This window comes from Acinonyx jubatus, chromosome B1 (genome assembly GCF_027475565.1).
Source record: "Acinonyx jubatus isolate Ajub_Pintada_27869175 chromosome B1, VMU_Ajub_asm_v1.0, whole genome shotgun sequence".
NCBI lineage: Eukaryota > Metazoa > Chordata > Mammalia > Carnivora > Felidae > Acinonyx > Acinonyx jubatus.
Window position 1 is genome coordinate 77,791,469 of NC_069382.1, and position 25,662 is coordinate 77,817,130.

The 25,662-nt window shown below is 35.3% G+C and overlaps 1 protein-coding gene across 1 annotated transcript; it reads right to left on the reverse strand.

The window, feature by feature from the left end:
- Nucleotides 1–591: 591 nt before the first annotated feature.
- Nucleotides 592–25,652, reverse strand: TMEM184C (transmembrane protein 184C). The gene is made up of 10 exons (XM_015081524.3): nt 24,965–25,652; nt 18,750–18,880; nt 18,615–18,651; nt 17,667–17,872; nt 7,847–7,921; nt 6,394–6,487; nt 3,664–3,776; nt 2,203–2,302; nt 1,565–1,736; nt 592–1,354 (listed from the first exon to the last, which is right to left on the reverse strand). Exons 1-10 carry the CDS (start codon nt 25,181–25,183, stop codon nt 1,089–1,091), a joined length of 1,413 nt encoding a protein of 470 aa, XP_014937010.1. The 5' UTR covers nt 25,184–25,652; the 3' UTR covers nt 592–1,088.
- Between the last annotated feature and the right edge of the window lie 10 nt (nt 25,653–25,662).

The window sequence follows — 25,662 nt, forward strand, 5'->3', positions numbered from 1 at the left end:
CAGCCTAGATTTATTTGCTGACACCTGTGACAGCATTGAGGAAAAGTAGACTCCATTGTTATCATAAGTTTTTTTTTTTTAATGTTTTATTTATTTTAGAGAGAGACAGAATACAAATGGGGGAGGGGCAGAGAGAGGGAGACAGAATCCACGAAGCAGGCTCCAGTTTCTGGGCTGTCAGCACAGAGCCCGATGTGGGGCTCAGACCCGTGAACCATGAGATTATGACCTGAGCCGAAGTCGGATGCTTTAACCGACTGAGCCACCCATATGCCCAATAAGTTTCTTATTTATCCTCCCAATCTTCTATCCAGTTTATTCTTTTCATCTGAAAATCATGGATAACTTATTAATCTATTAGTAGTGTTGCAAATAAGATTTTTAGATAGTAGTTGTTTTAAGATTTATATTAGGTCCTATTTCTTCTAAAAGGAATAGAAGATATAGGTATCCTTCATTGTAGGTGTGTAATCTTTAATCTTTAATTTTTTTGCACTTATTTCTTTTTTGCTGTGCCTCTAATCAAGAACTTTTTGAAAAAAACATTAGGAGTTTATGTTGAAGTAATGAGAGACAAAAAATTGCAGAAAATAAATGATAAATTCTTATTTATTGAAAGACATCCAGTTGAGAAATAGAGAAATAATTGTTAGGTAGGCATATATGGCACATGATTAAGTTCCACTAATTCGTATTTCCAAATTATACTTTCTGCTAAATTCCAGAGCGTTCTATTCATGCAGCAGTGGTAGAAGCATTGATTTTTTTTTTTTTTTTTTTAATGTCCATCCTCTTGATAAAGCAATGTAACACCAGGAACATTTAGTACAGTCATTTTCTACCATTTGAGTATGTGATACTCTAATGTTAAGAAATCAAGTCTAAGTCTAGGATATTTAGACTGATTATTTGTGATATACAAAACTCAGTTATACAAATCCAGTAGTTGTACCTGGCTTTCTCACCTTCTTTGTGTTGAAAACTTTCCATCATTTATGGCTTGTCCCAAGCACAAAATCCTGAGCAATGGGATACCAAGTGATGAAATAACATGGTAGAAGGAGCATAGTTTGCTTCTGCACACTTGTTCAGGAGGCCACAGATTTATCTGAAAGTTCATTTTTCTCTCCTGTAGTGTCATTATACATTTCATCAGGTATGTTAGCCATAGTAGGCGTAGTCTGGGGAGTCACAGTGTGTCCAAACCCTTGGTAATGACCCATGGGTGAAGGTGGTACAGAAGAGGCAACAGAAATTGCATCTTGTGATGATGACGATAACAAGCTTGTATGTTCATTTTGATCTTGGTCCTCAGGAAAAAACTTCTTCCTAGGATGTCCCATGACTGTCCTCCCTTTAAAGTAATAGAAAGGTTTTCAAATTAGCCAAAAGTTATTTTTATCACTATAAACTTACCATGCTAAAAATAAGTTCCACCTCCCCACCCCCAATTTTACTGGTACTGCTTTAAACAGTCTTTTCATCTCTTAAAAATAGCTACAAAATTGCCCTAGTATGAGAACTCCAATAACCTGTTTGGATGAATGAAATGGCTGGTACTTACCAACATGCCTTACTTGCTCAGAAATATCATCCCTAATATCTGAAACATCCCACATGGCAAGAAAGGAATCAAAGCATGAGCCCTCTTCTGCTTCTTGGACATAGGGTTTATATGAGAAAGTGTAGTGATGAGCAATAGCAGCAAGGAACATCTCAATACAGATGATAAAGTCCTACAACAACAGCAACAAAAACATCAGCCATCTTTGAGCTTAAATCTAGTTTTGTAAATAAAAGCACTATCTTTCTTTTCAAAAAGTAAGTATTGATATCTGTTTTTCCCCATATTATACTCATTTTCCAAAATAACTGTCTCTGACCTCAAAAAAAAAAGGCAAAATGGCAAAAATCTAAACCTCCTTTATACTCCCCAATCAAGTATATCTTAAAGTACAGTGCATTCTCAATCCACTGCCCAAGGACTAAAGACAAATGCACAGAGAAAGAAGGAAAAACAAATTCTAGGTTCTATTCCTGGCTCTACCACGAGTGATGATGGCTAGTTTCCCTACACTTCCCCGTTTCCTCATTTGTGAAGTGAGAATAGTAGCCCCACAGCCTGCTTGTTGTCAGGTTTCAGAGATAATATGTAAAATGGGTAAATAGTACAATCGTATTAAATTCACAGATAGCACTAACCTGGAGTCCTGTAGCCACAGCTTCTACAGTCTGCCATTCCCATGTATGCTTTTCAGAAATAACGCCAACTTTAACCAACAAAGCAATAACTACTGCTTGCCTATATGTTAGGAAAAGGTAAACGCCAAATCTATATCAAGCATAAAATGAGCAGTTGTTTTACAAATATGCCATTTAAAAAAGTTAACCCTCACAACTTGTGGACCACCACCACCACCCTGTCTTCATAGCATATTATATTATAGCATGTATCTATATTAAAAACATTTATTTGCTTTACAAATTTATTCTTCTAGTATAGTTTCATTGTATGAGTTTTCATTATGTATTTTTAAATATATGTAACTTCAGTATTTGGTTTCTATGTCTTTTTGTTTTGAAAGTGTGTACAAGCAAATGCTTCCTATACATAGACAATGCCTAACACCTTGTATATCAGGCATTTAAAATAAAATACAGGACAGATACTTCAATGTTATTTACACCTGTTTTAATTATCCAGATTATTCTTTAAAACATTAAAACCTGTCTTGTTTGAAGTGCTGGAACTAGAGACAAACTCAGAAGGTGTCAGACCCCCAAGATGGAGTCACACTGAACATTTTAAGCACATCTATGGATATAACCCTAGGTGAAATTTAGACAGCTAATAATAAGATAGTAAGACGAGTTTTCATATTTCTGCATATAAGAATTTTACTTCAATATTGCTTGTAATGGTGAAAAAATCAGGAACATACTAAATGTCAATAGAAGATTAGTTAAAAAGTTACATCCACAGAACAGAATACTTAGCAAAACCAAAAAACAAAACAAACCAAACAACAAGAAAATTATATCCTCACTTTATAGACTAAGAACTATATACACAATATACTGAATGTATCATTGAATTCTACAAGTTTTTATAGTATGAAACCATTTCTGTGGAATTTTATATGTGACATTATGTGCACCACAATGTTAATCATTCTTTCTGGGTGGTAGAGGAGTTCAAGGATTATTCTTTTTCCCCTTTTCATATTTGTATGTTAGTATATTTGTTTCTAGGTCCCCTATCACCCACTCTTTCACTAAATTGGGACCATGAACAGTTTTGTCTTCTGCTTTAAAGAATGTATTTTACTAATGAACATTATACCTCACAGTATTAAATATTCTATATTTATCTTCCAAACTGCAGACTATTCTCTTATGTGAAAGGACCATGATATATTTTAATGATTCCTCTAGTGTTGAGACATTTAGATTGTCTCAAATTATTTTCTTGTAAATGTTATGCGAACTATCTGATTATTTCTTTATGAAAAACCAAGAAGGGCTAAAAGGATGAACTTTTTAAAAGGTAAGTAGAGACATTTTAATTCATCTTCTACATTAAGACCATTTTGAAAATCCTCCCTAGTCAACAGTATTATTACCCTTAGAAACTAAGAACATTTAAGAGAAAGCAACACTTACCAAAAGGAAACAAAAACCACCAGCTTTACACAAAGAAATTTGCCAACAGGTTGAATTGGACTCAGTTCTTCCTTCAGTACTTTATAAAATAGCAGCAGACAATACATGGCAAACTAGAAACAAGATTAACAGTTAAACTTCTTCAATAAGAATAATTAAATATGGTAACAGAAATCATACAGTTAGTTATAAACCAGAACCTGGTACACAGTCATGGTTCAGGCAATTTTTTTTAGGTTTTCTATTCTGTTATTTTTAGATTAACAACAAGCTTTTATAGTTTACTGGGGATGACAATAATGATATGAAATTTCTAATAAGAGATGCATAATGTCTTCCCTGAAAGTGGCTTTAAGTGTTCACTTACTGGAACCCATAAAGAAAACAATGACCAAGTGACTGTCATGAAAGGAAGAAAAGGCTGTCCCTCAGCCAAGATAAAAATATATCGATCTGCTTATTAATTGCTTTTATATATAAATTATCATTAATTTTGTAAAAGTTAAGTTTGACTAGTCTACCTTACTCTATTATATATATGTTATTTATAAAACACAGTAAATAAGTACTATTTGAATAAAATTTGCCCATGAAAAATGAAAGTAAGGAATCAACAATTTTTCTTGAGGGCAGTATGTTAATCTGGCTGAATTTACTTTTTTAAAATAAACGCTCAAGACAGTATTAACTATTTTTTAAAAATCAATTGTAATAACGTAGTATAGTGTACATAGCAATAAACATTTCCCTAAAAGTTTATTTTTTCCCATTACAGTCATAGAAAATGTTTCTTTGAAATATTTTAGAATATAAAAGCAGTAAAGTAAAATATAAAGTTGTCTATAGTCCCATTGTCCAACCATTCCATTCTACATATAGGTGGTTTTTAACAGGTATCACCAACTGAAAATAAAATTTGGTTGCCTGATTTTCCCTCACTTAAAGTACCTTACTTTTTCATATATTTCATAATGATTATTATTACATTTTAAAAGATTTTAAGTACTCTCTACACCCAACATGGGGCTCCAACTCACAACCCTGAGATCAAGAGTTGCAAGTTCCTCCGACTGAGCCAACTAGGTTGGCCCCTCATAAGGATTATTTTTAATTACTGCCTAGTATTTTGACCAGTGGAAGGACCATCATACATTTAACCAGTCCTTATCACTGGGCTTTGAATGGTTTCCAGTCTTTTGCTATTACAAATAGTCTGTATATACAAAGATATTCAACAAACCAAAAACACAACTATTTCTTTTTTTTTTTTTAATGTTTATTTTGAGAGAGAGCACGTGCATGCATGTATGAGCAGGAGTGGGGGCAGAGAGAGAAACGGTGAGAGAGAATCCCAAGCAGGCTCCACGCTGTCATTGCAGAGCCCCATGAGGGGTTATCCCACAAACCATGAGATCATGACCTGAACTGAAACCAAGACAGATACTTAACTGACTGAGCCACCCAGGCACCCCCTTACAACTACTTCTTGAGGATTACATTCCCAGTAATGGAATTACTGGTTTTAAAGAACATGAACATAAGGGAAAGCTTTAAATACACAGGCATATAATTTTTTTTAAATGTTTATTTTTGACAGAAAGCACGAGGTGGGGAAAAGCAGAGACAGAGGGAGACAGAGGATCCAAAGTGGGTTCCATGCTGAGAGTGGGGAGCTCAGAGTGGAGCTTGAATTCATGCACCATGAGATCATGACCTGACCTGAGCCAAAGTTGGATGCTTAACCGACCAAGGCACCCAGATGTCCCCACAGGCATATAATTTTTATTATAAACATCTAATAACACACGTGCATGTCATTCCACCTATTATTATTTTGTTGAAAACATTAAAGATTTAAATGAAGTGCAAGTTCTTAAGTTGAAAGGATCGGACAATTATTTTTTTAGAGCATTTCAGTTTCTAGAACATTTTTAAAAAAAATTTTTTTTTTAAACCTCTATTTATTTTTGAGAGAGAGAGAGACAGAGCATGAGCAGGGGAGGGACAGAGACAGAGAGAGGGAGACAGAGAATCTGAAGCAGGCTCCAGGCTCCAAGCTGTCAGCACAGAGCCCAAAGTGGGGCTCAAACTCACGGAAAGTGAGATCATGACCTGTGCCAAAGTCAGAGGCTCAACCGACTGAGCCACCCAAGTGCCCCTCTAGAACATTTTTTTTAAAACTTAGCGTTCACAATTTTCCTTTAATTCCAAATACATAAGAGTATTTTATTCTCCCATTTTTATTCAAACCTTGTACTGTCATAATCCATTTAGATATATTCTCTTATTGAGTATGCCCTGGTTATGTATATTTTAAGGAGAGCATTGTGCTTTTATTTATGACATATCCACACAACTATGTAGTGACTACTACAACCAAATGAACAAACATGATCAACAGGTCAAGGTAAAAGTCACCAAATAATTAACCCAAAGATATTATATCTTTATATATGTATAAGGACATGTTAAAATTTCTTCAGGTTCTTTCCTATAAATGAAATTTCAAGATTAAAAAATAACAAACTTCATTCTCAAACTTTTCCTAAGAAAATTTAGAGTCACAGATACTAATTTAATACAGTTAATATTTATTGGGATACCTGGCTGGCTTAGTCAGTAGAGCTTGTGACCCTTGATCCTAGGATCTTAAGTTTGGGCCCCATGCTGGATATAGAGTCTACTTAAAATAATTTAAAAAAAAAATAAATTAAAAAAATATTTACTTACCAATTGTGACATGTTGTTTATTATAACCAAGTAAGTCCAAGCATTTGAAAAGCTAAAGTTTCCTTCATCATATATACCAAGCAGCTCACAGATTCTAAAATGGTAAAAATAAGATCTATGATTAAATCAAATATATATTTTAAAACATAGCATTGACAGAAATATTTAAATTTAGAAGTCAGTTTATTTATAAAAGACCCTGTAGATAATCACTTGATTTTGGTCATAGAAGTGGTTCAAAATTAAACATTTTTTAGTAACATTACCAAATGATTATTTCTGCATCTTAATTCCAAAATAAGATACATGCACTGAACTAGAAAGGATAATTACTAGATTAAAAAAAATTAGGTTGCCTAATTTCCAAAAGCTTGATAGTTATAGGCTTATAATCCAAGTCTATAACTACAAGTATAACTTTTCCTACAACTTGTCTTGGGAGGTAAATTTTATGAATACCCATATCTAAGTATTAGCTTATGTGATTGATTACCCAGTTTCTAAACTGCAGGCAAATAAAGCCTGCCATCATAAACAAGTTAATTAATTTTATTTTATTTTATTTTTTTAATTTTTTTTTCAACGTTTTTTATTTATTTTTGGGACAGAGAGAGACAGAGCATGAACGGGGGAGGGGCAGAGAGAGAGGGAGACACAGAATCGGAAACAGGCTCCAGGCTCCGAGCCATCAGCCCAGAGCCTGACGCGGGGCTCGAACTCAAGGACCGTGAGACCGTGACCTGGCTGAAGTCGGACGCCTAACCGACTGCGCCACCCAGGCGCCCCCAAGTTAATTAGTTTTAATTCTAAGGTAAATACTGCTAAAGAATTGCTAGGTCAAAGGTAGAATAAGGAACTGAATGCTTCTTTCACCTTTCTTCCCTCTTTCTCTGAATATGCACAATATTAGTTATGATTAGCAGATAAAATATGCAATCTACTCACTTTAAATTATCTGATGTCCATAAATTTTTAGGGAATAATTTTACCAGATAGCTTAATGATATACCATCTTACCTCATCTCCTAAGCCTTGACAGAATTCTTAAATAAGAAAATTATGATTTCATCCTTGGAATATAGTAGTCATAATCTAACCATATAAAAAACAAAACCATATAATGAAGCTAAAGTAGTATACTTTAACTTCATGTAATCGATGTTTCTGTAAAGCTGTGTGAATATTAATATTTGGGTAAAAAAGTACCTTAAAAATGTTTTCCAGAATGAACTAGAGAATGTTATTTAGAAGAATTCCATAGTGATTCTCTGCCTATAAATGGTCACCTTATTTTTAAAAGTAGGGTTTTCATACATGTTGCTTTTTATAAGAGTATATATATATATATATATATATATCATAAACAAGTAAATTAATGCTCTTGGTATGTCTACTCAATTGTTCTCAAGAGCAGGAGAATGAAAAAAAAAAATAATGAGTTCTTTGTACTTACAGAGCAACAATGGTGGTGAATGGTCTGACGACTGTATACTGCAGTACACCCAGTTTGCACCTAAACAGCAATACTCTGCCAAAGAACAAAAAAACTTAGCATTTCGACTGCTCATTTAAATAGTATCAGATTTTTCTCCAAAGCCTCCTATATTAAAATCCTTTTTTTTTTTTAATTTTTTTTTCAACGTTTATTTATTTTTGGGACAGAGAGAGACAGAGCATGAATGGGGGAGGGGCAGAGAGAGGGAGACACAGAATCGGAAACAGGCTCCAGGCTCCGAGCCATCAGCCCAGAGCCTGACGCGGGGCTCGAACTCACGGACCGCGAGATCGTGACCTGGCTGAAGTCGCACGCTTAACCGACTGCGCCACCCAGGCGCCCCTAAAATCCCTTTGACAAATGATGCCATATTTGTATTTAATTCTTTTATTAAAAAAATTTTTTTTTAGGTTTATTTATTGTGAGACAGAGACAGTGTGAATTGAGAAGGTACAGAGAGACCGAGAGAGAGAGAGGGAGAGAAAAGAGAGAATCCCAAGCAGGCTTCGTGTTGCTAGCACAGAGCCAGACATGTGGCTCGAACTCACAAAACTGTAAGATCATGACCTGAGCCGAAACCAAGAGTTGTACCTTAACTGACTGAGCCACCCAGGTGCCTCTATATTTAATTCTTTTGATTTAGTCATTCTAAATGGCAATTGGGGAAGAATGTGGATGATAGCAAACAAACTGTTTAAATGCTGTTTTTTAATTATTTGACAACTACATCTTCTGAAAGATCCCCCTTTCTGTGTTCAGTTTCAAATTCCTGAATAGCGCAGCACAGAAAGAACAAAAACGTGTCCCTGTATGTTTCTGGAAGAAAGACAGTAACGGATGAATTGTGTGCATGTATATGTGAAAGCGTATTCAGAAAGTATTATTTAGGGGCACCTGGGTGGCTCAGTCAGTTTAAGCATCCAACTTCAGCTCAGGTCATGATTTGCAGTTCGTGAGTTCCAGCCCTGCTTAAGGTGAGCTTGAGCCCTGCTTCAGGCTCCATACTTTCAGTGTGGAGCCTGTATGGGATTCTCCCTCTCTCCCTCTCTCTCATTTGCACCCTCTCTCTCAAAACTAAACTAAACTAAAAAAAAAAAAAAAAAAAAAAAAAAAAAAAAAAAAGTATTACTTATTTACATTTAGAATTCAGTTTTCTTTCAAGTTTGGAATTTAAATATCATTCCAGAGAGTATCACTAACTAGATTTATGAAAGGACAAAACAAAGATCCTGCATAAATGTAAAATTACTCAATGTAGGGGAAAATTTACAAAGGGAAAACAAAAACAAAACAGAAACGGCTCTACCTGTGTTGTGCAAGCCTTCTTAAAAGACCAAGTTGCTCTGGAGTGCCTGGGTGACTCAGTGGTTAAGCGTCTGACTCTTGATCTTGGCTAAAGGGCTCAGGTCATGATCTTGGTTCACAAGATCAAGCCTTGCACTGGGCTTACAGCCTGTTTGGGATTCTCAGTCTCCCTCTCTCTCTGCCTTCTCCCTGCTTGTGCTCTCTTTCTCCCTCAAAATAAACTTAAAAATGAAACAAAAACAAAAACACCAAGTTGCTCTGAGGGTAAATGCTTTATTTAGCACTACTATCAGGAGAACTGATTATCAATGTAATGTATTATGAATCCCCTAATTTAAGAATTCCATCAAGACTGAGAAGATTCGGCATACAGGTCTTGAGGTGTTGTATCAGGACTGAATAAAGAAACTGTTGAGGTTCTATGTGCTGAGAGACTTCTCTGTGCTAAGGTGGTTCACTCCCACTTACAGCTAAGTGTGCCTCCCTCAGGGGGCCTAGGGAGTGCACTTGGGCTTGTTTCAAGACCTCTTGAGAGAATGCCTTGGCTGTACATGCTGTTCTTCCTGTCCCATACTCTTTACAAATGGATTAGCCAATTAGATAACTTTGAAAGCTGAAGAGAATAAATGAACTGAAGATGAATTTGAAGAAACTGCCTAGAACGTAGCAAAGGCTGAGACAAAGAAACAAATGTGAAAGAGAGTTACAAAGAACTGAATAGAATCAGAAGGTCTGACATATATTCATAGTTAAGACAGAGTAAAGATAAAATCACAAGAAGTTATTGCTAGGAACTTTTCAGAACTGATGAAAGATATGAATCTGTAGGTTGAGGCACTCTGTAAATTAAGGAGGACTAAAAACAGAAACAACAACCTAGATACTTCATAGTGAATCTGCAAAACATCAAAGACAGGGTCTTAAATGCAGCTGGAGCTAGGTCATCTATAATGGAATAACAATTAGGTTGACAGGAGAGGCTTAATAGTAACAATGGAAGCCAGAATCAGGTAGAATAAAGTCTTCAAAAGGCTTGGAGAAAATTCCTGTCAACACAGAATTATACATCCAGCAAAACTATCTTTTAAGAATGAAGGCAAACCTTTTGGATAAGTACATCTGAGAAAAATTACCAGTGATACATTGACACTGAAGAAATTTTTAAAGGTCATACTTCAGAAAGAAGTAATGGATCCCGAATTGCTCTGAGATACAAGGAGTGAGGACCTTCTAACACTTGTAGTTAAATCTATAAGACTTAAAAGTAGTCACGTTAAAATTAGTTAAAGATGATACACTGTTTTGCCACCATATAACCTGTGAAAAAGCTTTTGGTTTTCAAGGGTTTTAAAAAATATTTTATAATCACCAATAAGGAATGATGGACCTACAATATATTAATATTTGTTAAATGTGGGTATTATAAAACAGATTTGTTTATATTTGTTTGTATTCCTTTAATGTTTGGAAAACCTTAAAATTATTTATTAAAATCTTTATTAAAACGTGGATTCTTGAATTGGATCCTGGAACAGAGAAAGGGCATTAGTGGAAAAACTTGAGAGATCTGAAGAGTCTGCAGTTAATAGTATTATACCAATGTTATTTCTTGGTTTCGACGAATATACCACGATTACATAAGATGTTATGTAACATTAGGGGAAGCTGGGTAAAGGGCGTATTAGAAATCTGTCTTGTCTTTTGCAACTTTTCTATAAATTGAAAATTATTTTACAATAAAGGCTTACTCAAAAAAATGCAATCAATGAAAGAAGAAAGTGAAACAAAGAGGAAATAAACAGATAGCAAGATTTTAAATGAACATATCAACAACCACAAAAATGTAAATAGCCTATTATTAGATTAGAATTTAAAAAAATACTGGGGCGCCTTGGTGGCTCAGTTGGTTAAACGTCCGACTTCGGCTCAGGTCATGATCTCATGGTCTGTGAGTTCGAGCCCCAGGTCGGGCTCTGTGCTGACAGCTCAGAGCCTGGAGCCTGCTTCGGATTCTGTGTCTCCCTCTCTCTCTGCCCCTCCCCAACTCATGCTGTTTCTCTCTTTGTCAAAAATAAGTAAACATTAAAAAAAAAAGAATTAAAAAAATACTAAACTTAAAAAAAAATGATACATCTAAAACATAAGGAGATGGAAAGGATGAAAGTAAAAGACAGCAAAAGATAAGCCAGGCAAATACTAAACAAAGGAAAGATGGGATACCTGGTAATATCAGATAAAACAGCTTTAAGATAATAAAAAATTAGTTGGAGTAGAAAAAGCATCAAAATATATAAACCAGATGACCAAAGTACAGGAAGAAAGTGACAAATAATCAGTGGCAGAATTTAAACAATCTCTTTCAGTAAATGACAGACAAGTAGTCAAAATCAACAGAAATATAGAAAAGTTGAATAACATATTAGATTGACCCAATGGACATGAATATATAGCAAAGCCACTCATTAATATAGAATACACATTCTCTTCAAGCACACAGGGAACCTTTATAAAAACTGATCATGTACTAAAGGGCATGAAACAAATCTTAACCAATTACAAAGACTGTCTCAGAGAGTCTATTCTCTGACTGCAATGCAAATAAATAAAATGAAATCCAAAACCCTCCCCAAAAAGTCCTGTTTGGAAATCTAAAAATACTCCAGAATAATTACAGTAAAGAAGAAATCCCAATAGGAATTTAAAAGCATTAAATGGGATGACAATAAAAATATAAAGTTTGGGATTTGTGTGGTGATGGATATTAACTAGATATATTGTAGTGATCATTTTGCAATATATAGAAATACCGAATAATTAGGTTGTATACTTGAAACTAACATAACGTATGTCAATTATATGCCAATTAAAAAAATAAAAAATAAAACAACAAAAATTGGGATTCAGTGAATGTAAAACTTGGAGGGAAATGTACAGTTTCAAAGCAGTAGTAAAAAAAGAAGAAAGGCTCTGTAAATCAGTGAGCTAAGACTCTAACATATTAGGAAAAGATAGTAAACCAAAACAAATGGGAGGTAGGAAGTAAAAACAGAGCAGAAATTAATCAAAGAGAAAACCAGTATATTACAGAGCCAAAAGTCACTTCTTGAAAAGATTAGTAGGTATAGGCAAACTTTTGGCAAGATTGTTCAACGAAAAAATAAAGATATTAAATTTAACATCAGAAATGGAAAAGGAATCGTAACAGATCCAGAAGAGATTGAGAATGTATGCCTGTACATTTAAAAACTGTTTATTCTGCCTAATTCCTAAAATTATATTAAAAAATGATTTCAGAAACAACAGGAAGCCTAAATAGTTCTGTAACTGTCCTCCCACAAAGTCCAGATCTAATCTTTCAAGCTATAGTATATAATCTCTTCCTGTGATACACAAGTAAAAGGCAATACCTATTCAGGCAGTATAATTTGGATATGAAAACCAGACAGGAACAGTGTAAAAAAGAAACTTATAGTCTAAACTTACTCATGAATATAGATGTAAAAATTCTAAACAAAGTATTAGCAAATCAAATCTCATGATGTAGAAAAACAGATAATACATCTTAATCACATCTCAAAATGCAAGGAAGTTTTAACATTAGAAAAGTTATCAATCTAATTCACTAAATTAACAGGTTAAGGCAAAACCCAACCATCTCAATAGATACAGCATAAGCATTTGATGCAATTTAATCATTTATTCATGATTAAAAATTCAACAAGCTATGGGTAAAAGCTTATTTTATCTGATAAAGGATGCCTATAAAACACCTTTAAAAACATAAAATTCAATTATATTTTATAAGAATTCCCTTCAAGATCAGGAATAGTGCAAGAATATCTTGAGATACCAGCATGGTAAGAAGAGTAATTTATAAGTATAAAGACTAAAAATCAAAGAAATCCTTTAATTGAAGAGGACATCTTCACAGGGAACTTAAAAAGTCTACAGACTAAGAAAATGTAACAAGATTTTTGGATATAAGGTTAATATGCAAACCCAATGTGCTTTTATACACACTAGAAGCAGTTAAAATGATTTTAAAGATAGATTCCACTTATAATAGCAATAAAATACATTTATGAAGTCAACAAAGATGTACAAGACTTCTATGAGAAAAATGTACTTTTGAAAGATAAATGAAGAGCTAAATATGCAGAAACCTAGACCATATTCATAGGTAATACTAAAAAAATCATAAAGATGTCAATAAAGATTAATTACAATAAAAAAACCCAAGAGGTTTTTCAAGCAACTTGACAAACTTGTTTCTACATTTTATATGTAAGAGCAAAGAATCAAAAATAGCAAGATAATAGGGTCGGGGCACTTGTCCCTCATTTTAAGGCTTATTAATAACCTGTAGTGCTTAATGTATGGAATTGGTCCAGCAATAGAAAAGTTAACCAATAAAACAGGAAAAAACAAAAACAAAAACAAAAACAAACCCAAACCCAAAAAACCAAAATCAAAAAGCCACAAACAGACCCATACACATGGAAACTTCACACACGACAGAGATGGCCAGAGAGGTGAGTGAAGTAGAAGGGACAGAATGATGCTAGGGAAATTAGTCAATGGAATAAAATGAAACTGCATTCCTACCTCACACAACATACACACAAAACATTAAGTGTTTCTATGTCTTAACAGGAAAATTTTGAAATGTTTACAAGAAAAGCACAGGACAATGTTTTTATAATGCTGTAATTGGAGATAATATTTTGAGTGAGACACAAAAAGTACTGACTATAAGATAAATTCAACTATATTAAGATCCAAAACTTCCATTTATCAGAAGATTTAATAAAGGTGACAGATGTGCCAAAAACTGGAAAAGATATTTTCAATACACACTAAACAAAGAATTAATATCTAAATATATAAAGATCCCCTATGAAGCCACAAGACAGACAACCCATTAAAAAAATGAGAAACAGAAAACAAGCATTCCTCAGAAAAGGAAAACATAAATGGTTAATAAATACATGAAAAGTTGCTCAACTTCATTACTAATCAGGGAAATCCAAATTAAGACCACAGCAATATACCACTTTACACCCTCTTGATATACAAACATAAAGAAGTCTAGGTAATTCCAAATGTAGGTGAGGATGTGGTTCAATTAGAAGTGTGTTTTTAAAGAGTTTTTTTTAAATGTTTATTTCTGAGAGACAGAGAGAGCACGTGAGTGGGGAAAGGGCAGAGAGAGGGAGACAGAGAACCCAAAGTGGGCTCTGTGCTGACAGCAGAGAGCCTGACGCAGGGCTCTAACTCACAAACCCCAAGATCATGACCTGAGCCGAAGTCAGACCCTTAACTACTGAGCCACCCAGAGCCCCTAGAAGTGTTTTATACTGTCAGTGGGAGACTAATATGGTACTGCCACTTCAGAAACCAATTTACCATTGGGGCACCTGGGTGGCTCAGTCGGTTAAGCGTTGGACTCTTGATTTTGGCTCAGGCATGATCTTGCGGTTCATGAGTTCGAGCCCCAAGTCAGGCTCTGAGCACACAGTGTGAGCCTGCTTAGGATTCTCTCTCCCTCTCTTTCTGTCTCTCTCCCGCAGTCTCTCTCAAAATAAATACTTAAAAAAAAAAAAAAGGAAATTTACTGCTAACAATGCTGAACAAAATCTAAAGACCTAGCACTCCACTACAAGGTAAATACCTTAGAGCAATCTTAAACAAGAGGAAGAGAATATGTAATACGGATTAGTACCATTTCATGAAAACATTTGTTTCATAAGTGTACTAAATCATTAGATGTGGGAGATGCAGGAAAAGCATCAAAGGAAAAGACTTCAAAAGGGAAGGGCTGGAGAAGGTGCAAGACCTTAGGACACATTTACACAGCTGAACACTAGAGCCATTAACATTGTCCAGGGCCGGATCCTCCTTCACACCTGACCCTTCCTAGTGCTGTAGAAACCAATTAACTCGAAATTCAACCTTGAAAAGCTAAACCATTAGATTGATTAACACACTTGCTTAGCTGACTTTATGTATGTAGTCTTTAGCAATTATCCTAATAAAAAGAAGCTTCATTTTGGAGTCAGGACCTTTACTTAACTGCATTTTGTTTGCGGACTCATCTTTTGCGACTCTGGCCATACTCCCTGCAACAATTAGGTAATCTATTTTCCCTCCTCTCATGAATATACACAAAATTTAATGTTCATTAAAAGAAAACTCATTGTGCTGTTTATGTTACAGCAGAGTATAAAAAGCAGACTTAGTTTTTATCAATTAACAACTGCAAACTTGCCATTGTATTTACATTTTATAACAAATGCATTATACTGAATTATCCTAAACAGCAATAGCCTGATTAATGATCAGATTTGTAACACTAGTTATCTACTACAGGGAGACTGGTAACCTACAATGTGGTTATACACAGCAGACGTTTTACTATTACTAAAACCATACTTCCAAACTGTATGACTTGGTAAATACTGAATATCCTCTGAAAGAAAAGAATACCTGAACTATGGATGCATTGCTGACATTATTCAGGAAGCAGCTGTCAGAATTCAAGGGTATCAGAAAAAAAATGAAACCAACATGAAGAGATTTAACGAGAATAAACGTTAACTGTGTGATTAGGAACATATCAATTACACAAACACAACACAGGGGAATTTTGGCCAGTAGCATGGTCTGAAAAAGGTTTGGGGTTTTAGTTAACAACGAGCTAATTGTGATGATACAGCTAGAGCCTCATTTTAGGTTCTGCAGTATTAGGAGGAGAGTCCTGATCAAAGCTGAACTATCATCATCATATTTACTGGACCACTGCAATCTCTTCCATCCTTGCCCACTTGCTCTACCAAGAGCAGTAATCTTTGAAAATGAAATTGGCATACCAGGGCCTCTATTTAACATCCTATAATGGCTTCTCATTTGACAACGACTCTCTCCTTGAATGAACTTTAACAGGACTCCTCTGAGCTCTCTTTTCAACTAGGTATCATTCTCAGGCCTTGGCCTTGATCTAAGTCAGTCTCAGCAAAAAATACTGCTAAGTCATCCTACCCTTGATATCTGATTACCTTTGATATTTAATCAAGCTCCTCATCTCCCATTCTTGATGTGTAAGTGCTTGGCCTGCCCTTAGTAAGAATTCGATTATGTCTATTGAGAGAGAACCCCTACTCTTGATGTCTCCTCTTAGTAATTTTCCATCCAGTGACCACCTCAATCTGCTCATTAGCTATAAATCTCTGTGTTGTATTTTTTGCTAAGCACAGTATCTCTCCGCTGGTCCCCAAATTATAATACTTCTCCCTTACTATCCTCTTTCATACACTATTGTTCTTTTCCCTTCAAAGCATTTCTTGATATAAGTAACTCTATTATTTGTGTCTTCATTTAATTCCAAACCTCTGAGGCAAAATGTTGGTTCCACGAGTTCTACATCTGTTATGTGCATTAAGATATATCCATATACTGGCACACACTAGGTGCTCAATACATACCGAGTGTGTTAATGAACACATTAGGAGCTTATTACTTAAAATAGCTAGGTAGCTCCCTGTCATTTCAAATGTGTAAACTAGAGACCTATTTAGTCCCAATGTTGTACAAATGGTTCTGTATCTCATGGGAGGCAATGTAGGTACCCCTAGGTTGTATATCTACATTGATTACTATAACTCCAAATCTTTCCAGTTACCTTGACTTTCAACTTTCACCTTATTCTCCATTATCAGTGATCAACTCCTACCAGTCCTTCAGTTTCAGTCTCTTTCCTTTCTATTCCAATTTCATTCCTCCTTTTCAGCTTATCTCACAAATGGACCACTGTAATAACCTTCTAATTTATTTCCCCATCTCCGGAATCTTCCTCCCTCTAATATATCCTGAATAGTATTGCAAAATTTATCTTTCTAAAATGGTATTGTCAAATGTTTCCTTGTTGAAAAATATCAAATGGCTCATTCATGTAAAAAATGCAATCTTAGCTTCAACTGAATTTGTCAGGCTTTATTTTCCTTTACTGTCCTCTATGGATATATAATAAGGCCAATTAACCCATTATTTAGTACTAGAATAAATACTATTTGTTGCTCCTATCTCGTATACTGTTTCCCCACCTAGACTACCTTCTCCTTGGGTCTTACACCTGATTTTGCCATTAACTATCTATGTAATCTCAAGTAAGTTAATCTCTATAGATCCTGGGTTCCAATTGTAAAAGGATGTTGATTAAATGATTTCTAAGGTTTTTTTCCCCTGCAATGTTTTAAGTTTGCTATTTAGGATGAATAATGTATGAGAGTAATTTGTATGTGTGGATTATAAACATGTGTTTTATTATTCTTTAAACTTGATTATGAACTACTTGAGGGTAGGAACTCTTCTTAACTTTTTGTCCTGCTCATAGTACTTAACACACTTTGCAGAGAACTGACTGATGCTTAAAAATTCTGTTTAAATACATAAAAAGACTAAAACCAAACATACTTACTCTCCCATAGTCCATGGTGGACAACAACACAAAGGAGGGAAATGTTTTTGCTGATCTTTGGCTTCAAGAATTAATACCAGATTTGGATACCGGTTAGTTAGATAATTGGTAAGGAATCCCATAAAGTTGTAAATGACATAAGCTTCATAACATTCTCTGCAGGTATCCACATATATTGCAATGCTGGGATATTTCAAAGCTATCCACTATGAAAAAGCAGAGAGGTTAAAAATAGTTGGAGCTAAGATAAAATGAATTGCCGTTCCAATTCATAGTATTCACAATGCTAATTTTTAAACTTGAGATGTCTTGTCACATATTTCCATCTAACTGTCTAAAATTTATGAGGGTTACCAGACAATCTGTGAAATGAATTTTTAAAAGCAATAAACATATTGGATACTGGTAAACAAAAACATTCATGTAAATAGTGAATATGAAGAAAGAAGCTAAATTATTTTGTCATCGGGTTCTTTAATATAACATGCAATTTTTCTTGAGATGATCACCGAAAATGCAATTAAAGACATTTCCTTTATATTTAATTAAATTAAAGCAGTCATCTGTGACAACTGCATGTTGTTCCCCAGAATCCACTGGGGAAGGGTTTTTTTTTGTTCCCCCCCCAATAAAAAATTTAGTAAATAAAAAGGATGTAATGTAATTTTAAGTATTACATTCTTTAAAGGACTAAGAACACATAATCAGAAATTTTAAAACATACAGCAAAGAAAACAGCTATAGATTTTTTTTTTAAAACACCCGTCTTTTCTACTGTCATACTTCATCTTTTTTATTAACATTAAAAACAAGTGAATCTTTTCACTTTTCTTATTAATCTAACCCCTACTGTCGAATAATAAACTTTCATTACCTTAAGCATTCTGTAAATATTGTTGTATCATCAAACAAGTTCTTAACTAATGAGATAAAATGAAACATACTTACACTATCTAAACTGTATATGGGTACCATCCAAAGAATCCTATTTGGAAAGCAAAGCATAAATTAAAAACCTTTTACATCATATTTATGAAACAAGCAAACACAACAGTAAAAGAATCACAATATGTTAAGGTTTACCTTATTATTGGTTTCTGTAATTCAGGTTGTGTATAATGCACTAAATGTTGTAATATCACCCAGAGTGATATAGGTATAGTCAACAGCAAAAAAATTCCAGCAATAAACCAAGCCTTTGTGTGTATTCCAACCTAAAACAAAAGAACATATTTAAAATAAATCCTCTGATATTAAAATGAAAGACCTAAATAAAATATTTTTTATTTCTAAAATTTAGATTTATGTAATTACTAATGAGGCCCAACATTTTCCAAATAACTAGTTGCTTGTTTTCTTCTTCTTCAAAAAACAGCCTAGGGGCGCCTGGGTGCTCAGCCGGATAAGCACCAGACTCTTGATTTTGGCTCAGGTCATGACATCACAGTTCATGGGTTCAAGCCCCACATCGAGCTCCGTGCTGACAGTGTGGATCCTGCTTGAGATCCTCTCTCTCTCAAAAATGAATAAACCTAAAAAACAAAAAAACCCCAAAAAACCAAAAAAACACCCCAGTCTATCTGTGCTTTTATGGAGGGAGGAGGATGATTTTTCCTTATGGCGTTGAGCATTTTTCCTTGTGAGGCCTTTTGTAACAACGCTGTATACATTAAGAATATTAACATCAGATCATTTTCCCTTAGCTTGTTATTTGTCTTTTATATTTGATTATTGTGCTTGGGGATGTACAGAAGTTTTAAAATTTTTCCACAAGTTCTAAAAATCTTTTTATGGTCTATTCCTTTGCTTTTATGTTTGGAAAGTAAAAATTCTACCTGCATTTTCTGTGAATTTTACTGTTACACAACATGTTACTGAGTATTGCCTAATATTTTGCTAAGTTTTTTTTTTTTTTTTTTTGTATACATTATGTCTTTTAACCCTCCCATTTGGTAAGTATTGCCACAACCACTGTCCAAGCAAACAGTGTTAATACATGCTACCCCTCTTACATATAACAATATCAACTCAGGATACTACATTTTAAAAAGCTCTAATTTCTTTTTTTAGGTATCTGATCAATATTTTATCCTATAAAAACTCAATTTCTAAAAATACACTTTCAACTATCTCATCTTAAGGTAGAGTTGAAGTAATTCACTTACTTTCTGCCAAAAAAAAAAAAAAAAAAAAAAAAAAAAATTGAACCTCTGTTCTGTCCGTGGGGCCCTAGAGAATGAATTTTATATTAACTTGTGAATTCACTCATCAAGGCAGGGGTACATTAATGCTAATGTTTTAAAGGAAAAAAGGTGGGCATTTAATTTTGGTACTTTTGGGATTTGAACAGCTAATTAAAATAGAGCTGAAGTCTACAACTTCTAGTTTTACTGTTTTGAACAAGATTTTTTTTCAACAGGGGTCAAAGATTAAAGAAGTAGAAAACAAAAGTATAAAGAACAAATGTCAAAAACCCATATTAATTTTTGACTTCCCCCAAACTTAACCACTAATAGCCTAATGTTGACCTTACTGGTAACATAAACAGTCCATTAACACATATTTTGTATGTTACATGTACTATATGCTGTATTCTTATAATAAAGTAAGCTAGAGAAAATGCTATTAAAAATCTTAAGAAAAAATACATTTACACTGTATTTATCGGCAAAACTGTGTATATGTGGACCTGCAGTTCATACCCATGCTGTTCAAGGGTCAACTATACAAAAAGTCTTAAACTCTGGATATTAATCAAAATAGTTAAGTGAAAAGTGAGTACGTGCAGAAGAAGATCCTAAAAGGAATGTCTTTATAATCATTTTTCAGGGATTTTTGCTTGGTTCAGTTTCATTTATTTTTTTAAATTTTTATTTATTTATTTTGAGTGTGCACAAGCAGACATGAGTGGGGGAAGGACACAGAGAGGGGGAGAGAGAGAATCCCAAGCAGGCTCCACACTGTCAGTGCAGAGCTGAACCCAGGACTAGATCCCATGAACCATGGGATCATGACCTGAGCTGAAATCAAGAGGTGGATGCTCAAACGACTTAGCCACCCAGGCACACCTGTTCAATTTCATTTAAAATTGAGTATAGATGGTCCCAGACTTACACAGTTCAACTTTCGATTTTTTGACTTTACATTGGTACAAAAGTGATATGCGCTAAGTGGAGACTATACTTTGAATTTTTATTTTTTCCTGAGTTTTTCGCTGTGTGATATGATACTATTCTGATGTTGGGCAGGGGCAGGGAGCTATAGCTCCAGGTCAACCACACAATCATGAGGGTAAACAACTGATATAGCTTCAACTTGTGATGGGGTTACATTCTGATAAACCTATCATAGTTGAAAATACCCTAAATCCGAAACTGCATTTAATGCACTTAACCTGCCAAACATCATAGCTTAGTCTAGCCTACCTTAAACATACTCAGAATATTTATATTGGTCTACAGTTGGGAAAAATCATCTAACATACAGCTTACTTATAATAAAGTGTTGGATATCTCATAGCTCATGTAATTTAACGAATGCTATACTGAAAGTGAAAAACAGAATGGCTGTATGCGTACAGAATGGCTTTAAATGTATCAGATGTTTACCCTCATGGTTGCATGGTTGACTGAAAACTATGGCGTGCTCCCCCTGCCCAGCGTCATGAGAAGAACATTATACTACACAGCACTAATCCAGGAAAAGATCACAATTCAAAATCTGAAGTACAGTCTCTACTGAATGTACACTGCTTTCATACCATTGTAAAGTCAAAAGTTAAAACATCATAGTTGAGGGGTGCCTGGGTGGTTCAGTCGGTTGAGCGTCCGACTTTGGCTCGGGTCATGATCTCACGGTCTGTGAGTTCGAGCCCTGCGTCGGGCTCTGTGCTGATGGCTCAGAGCCTGGAGCCTGTTTCGGATTCTGTGTCTCCCTCTCTCTCTGCCCCTCCCCTGCTCATGCTCGGTCTCTCTCTGTCTCAGAAATAAATAAAACATTAAAAAAAAATTTTTTTTTTAAACATCATAGTTGAGACCCTTCTGCACCCATATAGCTATTGTTTTTCACTTTTACTACAGTATCCAATTACATGAGATATTCAACACTTTACTATAAAATATGCTGTTAGAGGATTTTGCCTCTATAAGCTAATGTAAATGTTATGAGCAAGTTTAATGTAGGCTAGACTATGTCCCTATGATGCTTGGCAGGTTAAGTGCATTAAATGCATTTTTACTTATGATATTTTTAACATGATGGGTTTATCAGGATGTGATCCCACTGTAAACCAAGGAAGATCTGTATCCATTTTAATGATGACCTAAAATAGTAATAATAATAGCATATTCTAGATCTTCTCAATTATAAGGTGATAATGAAGAATAGTATTGCCAAGTAATTTTAATGCCCACATTTGTTTTTATAATCGCCTTAGTGCCAACTTGGTGGTAGACCTAAGAGAAAAATGATGTGCTTGTGACTAATAAAGGCCAAGCATCCTCCGTGTGCTGTAAAAAAGAAAGTTCTTTTCAAATGATCATAAAACGAGTGACTAGACAACTGAGTCATTTCAGTATAGATACCAAATTAAAAAATACCTTGCATCATAGAGTTAGTACCATTTTTACATTGCAAGGGGTAGTTTCTTAAAACCATCATCTGTCCACATTAATGCCATTAATTTGAATCACTGGTTTTATAGCTGTTTTAATTTCTGAGGTACCTAAAAAGCTATATGCATAAGAAATTAAAGCTATTTTGGGTATCCACATATTTAAGTAATAAAATAAGTAAACATTAGGTATTTGTAGAAATCATTATTACCTTTATTTTAATTGACATTTATTTCTAAATAAATTATTCACACTTGAGACACATTGATATGAGGCTATCATTTAACATTATTAAAGTTATCAGCCATAAGCAGGGTCGTTTTGGTTCACAAGACAAGGAGGAGATAAGTAGCACAATTTTTCCCCCATAAGGTAACTTGAAGTAGAAAAAACCATTAAAGACAAGCATCCAGGAGTGGGTTAACTGAACCTGAACCAATTGAAAACATTTGGTTCAGAGTGCAATAAGAGTGTGCTCTGTGGGCCCAATCTTCCTGAGGGGAAGAGAGGAGAACTTACAGAAAGAGTAGCTACTCGGGGCATAAGTGCACATAAGGCAGGGTAAAATGACTGCAGAGTGAGTAGTGTGACATTATGTGTGCATTTCACTTACTTACCTTCCAATACACATGCTCAGCCAAGTAAGAGATGGAAATAATTTAAGGAAGGCATATGGTCATCTTGCCATTCCAATAAATGAGTACATGCCCCACCATGGGCATGGGATGGGCTCTTATGAACTTCTTGTTTTCTACAATCTCAGTTCCCACTGACTTCTCAGTGTGAGCATTGTGATTCTAGTGTTTAAAAGACAAATGTTTTTCATATAAACCTGTCCCTAAACATGTAAACAGTTTACACATCTCATTTTTACAGTTTTGTTTCTTCACTGCCAAGGATACTTAAAAGTCAGTTTTCCATCTCTATTTCTGTTATTCTGATTTGGGCCATAGTCATTGTAACTCAGGCACCCATGACCTTGTAACTACCATAAACAGCTTTCTAACTTTCCTTCACTTCCACTTTTCTATAGCTGGTAGTGGTCTTTTCAAGATGCCTGCTGGTTCATTTATTAGATCTTTTTTTAGTTTTTTCCATAGCCTTTTTTTTTTTTTTTTTTTTGGTTGTATTGATCTCTACCACTAAGTTCCATGAAGGTGAGTGCTAGATTTCTCTCTCTCACCATATAGAACACAAGCCTGATTTATCACTGGGATGAAGGAAAGCTTGCAATTTTTAAACAGGGTAGCAAGGTGACATTCAAGTAAAAGACCTGAAGGACATAAAGGAATGAGAATACCATCTAGGGGAAGAGAATGCCATAAAGGGGGAGCATTTAATGTAAAGGTCCTAAGGCGATAACATACTCCCACATGTTAGAGCAAAGTCCCCGTGGTAGAAGCAAGGAATTGAGAAGAGAAAGTCACAGGGGGATTGGGTGGGGTAGTGTCAGATTATGTTGGGCTGTAATGGCCAGAGTGAGGGATATTAGCTTTTAATCTGGACTTGGAGTGACTGGAAAACTTTGAGAAGAATAGGACTTGTTTTAATTCGATACTTTGGCTGGTGAATTGAGAATAGTTCAGGCAAGACATGAAGAGAATTTGGTTCAGGGTGTTTGCAGTAGAGATTGCAGATTAAATTTTTCCTTAAAAGTTGGCACTTAAAAACTATAGTTAACCAACAACTAAGAGAAGTCTTAAAGTAGGTTGATACTACACATATTAGCCTTAAAAATAGTTCCTACACCACACTCCAAAAAAATACTTCAAAGAAATACTTATTTGTAATAAAATGTCTGTACTTGAATTCTGGTTGATAAATCATGAGAAACCTAAATATCTAACAAAGAGAAAATATTTAACGTAGTGGAATATTATATGAACATTAAAAATAACTACATGGGCTATGCCAATATGGGAAAGTCAACAAAATATAACTTAGTGAACATACAGGAAACAAATGCATATTAAAATGCATTTGTTTAATTATGTAAAAACATTTCCATAACAAAAAGCCTAAACTAGCTGTTGTCTCACCATTGCTCTTATAAAATAGGTGTTGCTAAATAAAAGTACTTGCTGGTTTTTATTAACTTAGAATTTAAAATTCATCATACAATTTTTATAAAGTACCTATCTTAGTTGAGTATTTACCTTGGGGTTTTCCAGTTTGTAGTACTTTACTGATGTCATAATAAGAATATGACATCAAAAAATATACAAGGGACTTTTGCAAAATCTTTATTGGTTAAGAGCTAATTTCTAAGTAAAAACAAACAACAAAGTTAAACCAACTAGAACCCTTTAATTCAGGAAGCTAGTTAAATGCTAATAAAATTCAATACATGGTTTTCAAGGTAGTCCAGTATCTGAACAGATCAGATTTCAGCAATAAAATTATCTTACTTTCAGGGAATTGATGGAATACTTGCAAAAGAGTGCTCTTCTAAGCAGCAATCTTAATATATTCTATTTTCTCGACTTGGCCCTCCTTCCACCTGCAGCACGCTTTGAAAACCAGTGAACAAGAAACCAGACAGGTTTATGAACTAAGACTGGGCTCATTTACATGCCCTGATTTTCAGGATATCAAGTTTGGGGCATCTAGGGTAAAAATGGGCAACCTTAGACGGGCAGGACGGTAGAAGAAAGGGTAGAGGCCAATGGTGAAACACCCTCTTACCTCCAGCTTCTGTAATTCCCACACGCATAGGGGAACCGCAACCACTATGGACACCAGGTAGATGACAACCGCTAAAGGTCGAATCCACTGTCTCCAATTCCTCCAGGTACAAGTGCAAGGCATGTTTCCGCATAAATCAGCTCCCAATGGCAAGGAAAAAGAGCTCGACAGAGATTGTAATGGGGAGCCCTGTTCTTTGGTTGTTTTGTCAACTCGCATGCTACAGAGAAACAGCTGTTGGGCGACTTTACCAGCAGCTCGAGCCGCCTCCTCGGCCCGCGTTGTGCTTTCTGCTGCTACTGCTGCCGCAACTGCGGCCGCTCAGGGTGCTACCAGGGAGCAGTGCGGGCAGCATCCTTTCTTCCCCACACCGCATCTACCCAGTTTTCGGTGGTGGAATACCCGGGCGGAGCCGCTGCCCTCACCTGGGTATCGCCCAGAGCACCGCCTGCACCATGGCCTCGAGGTGAGCGGCGCCGACCAGGACCGGCCCCTAAATACCCTGCATACAGTTCGGTTCTGCCCCGCCGCTGCCTGCCCACTTGCTCTTTTCTTGGGCGGTCGAGCTTTCTCCCTCCCGCGTCTGCAGGCGTCTCTTCGCCCGATTTCGCTGGCAGATTGGAGGTGAGGACTCAAACCTGCCGGCCCCAGGATTTCCTCACTCACTCCCACGGGACATCCCCACAACGGAACCCAAA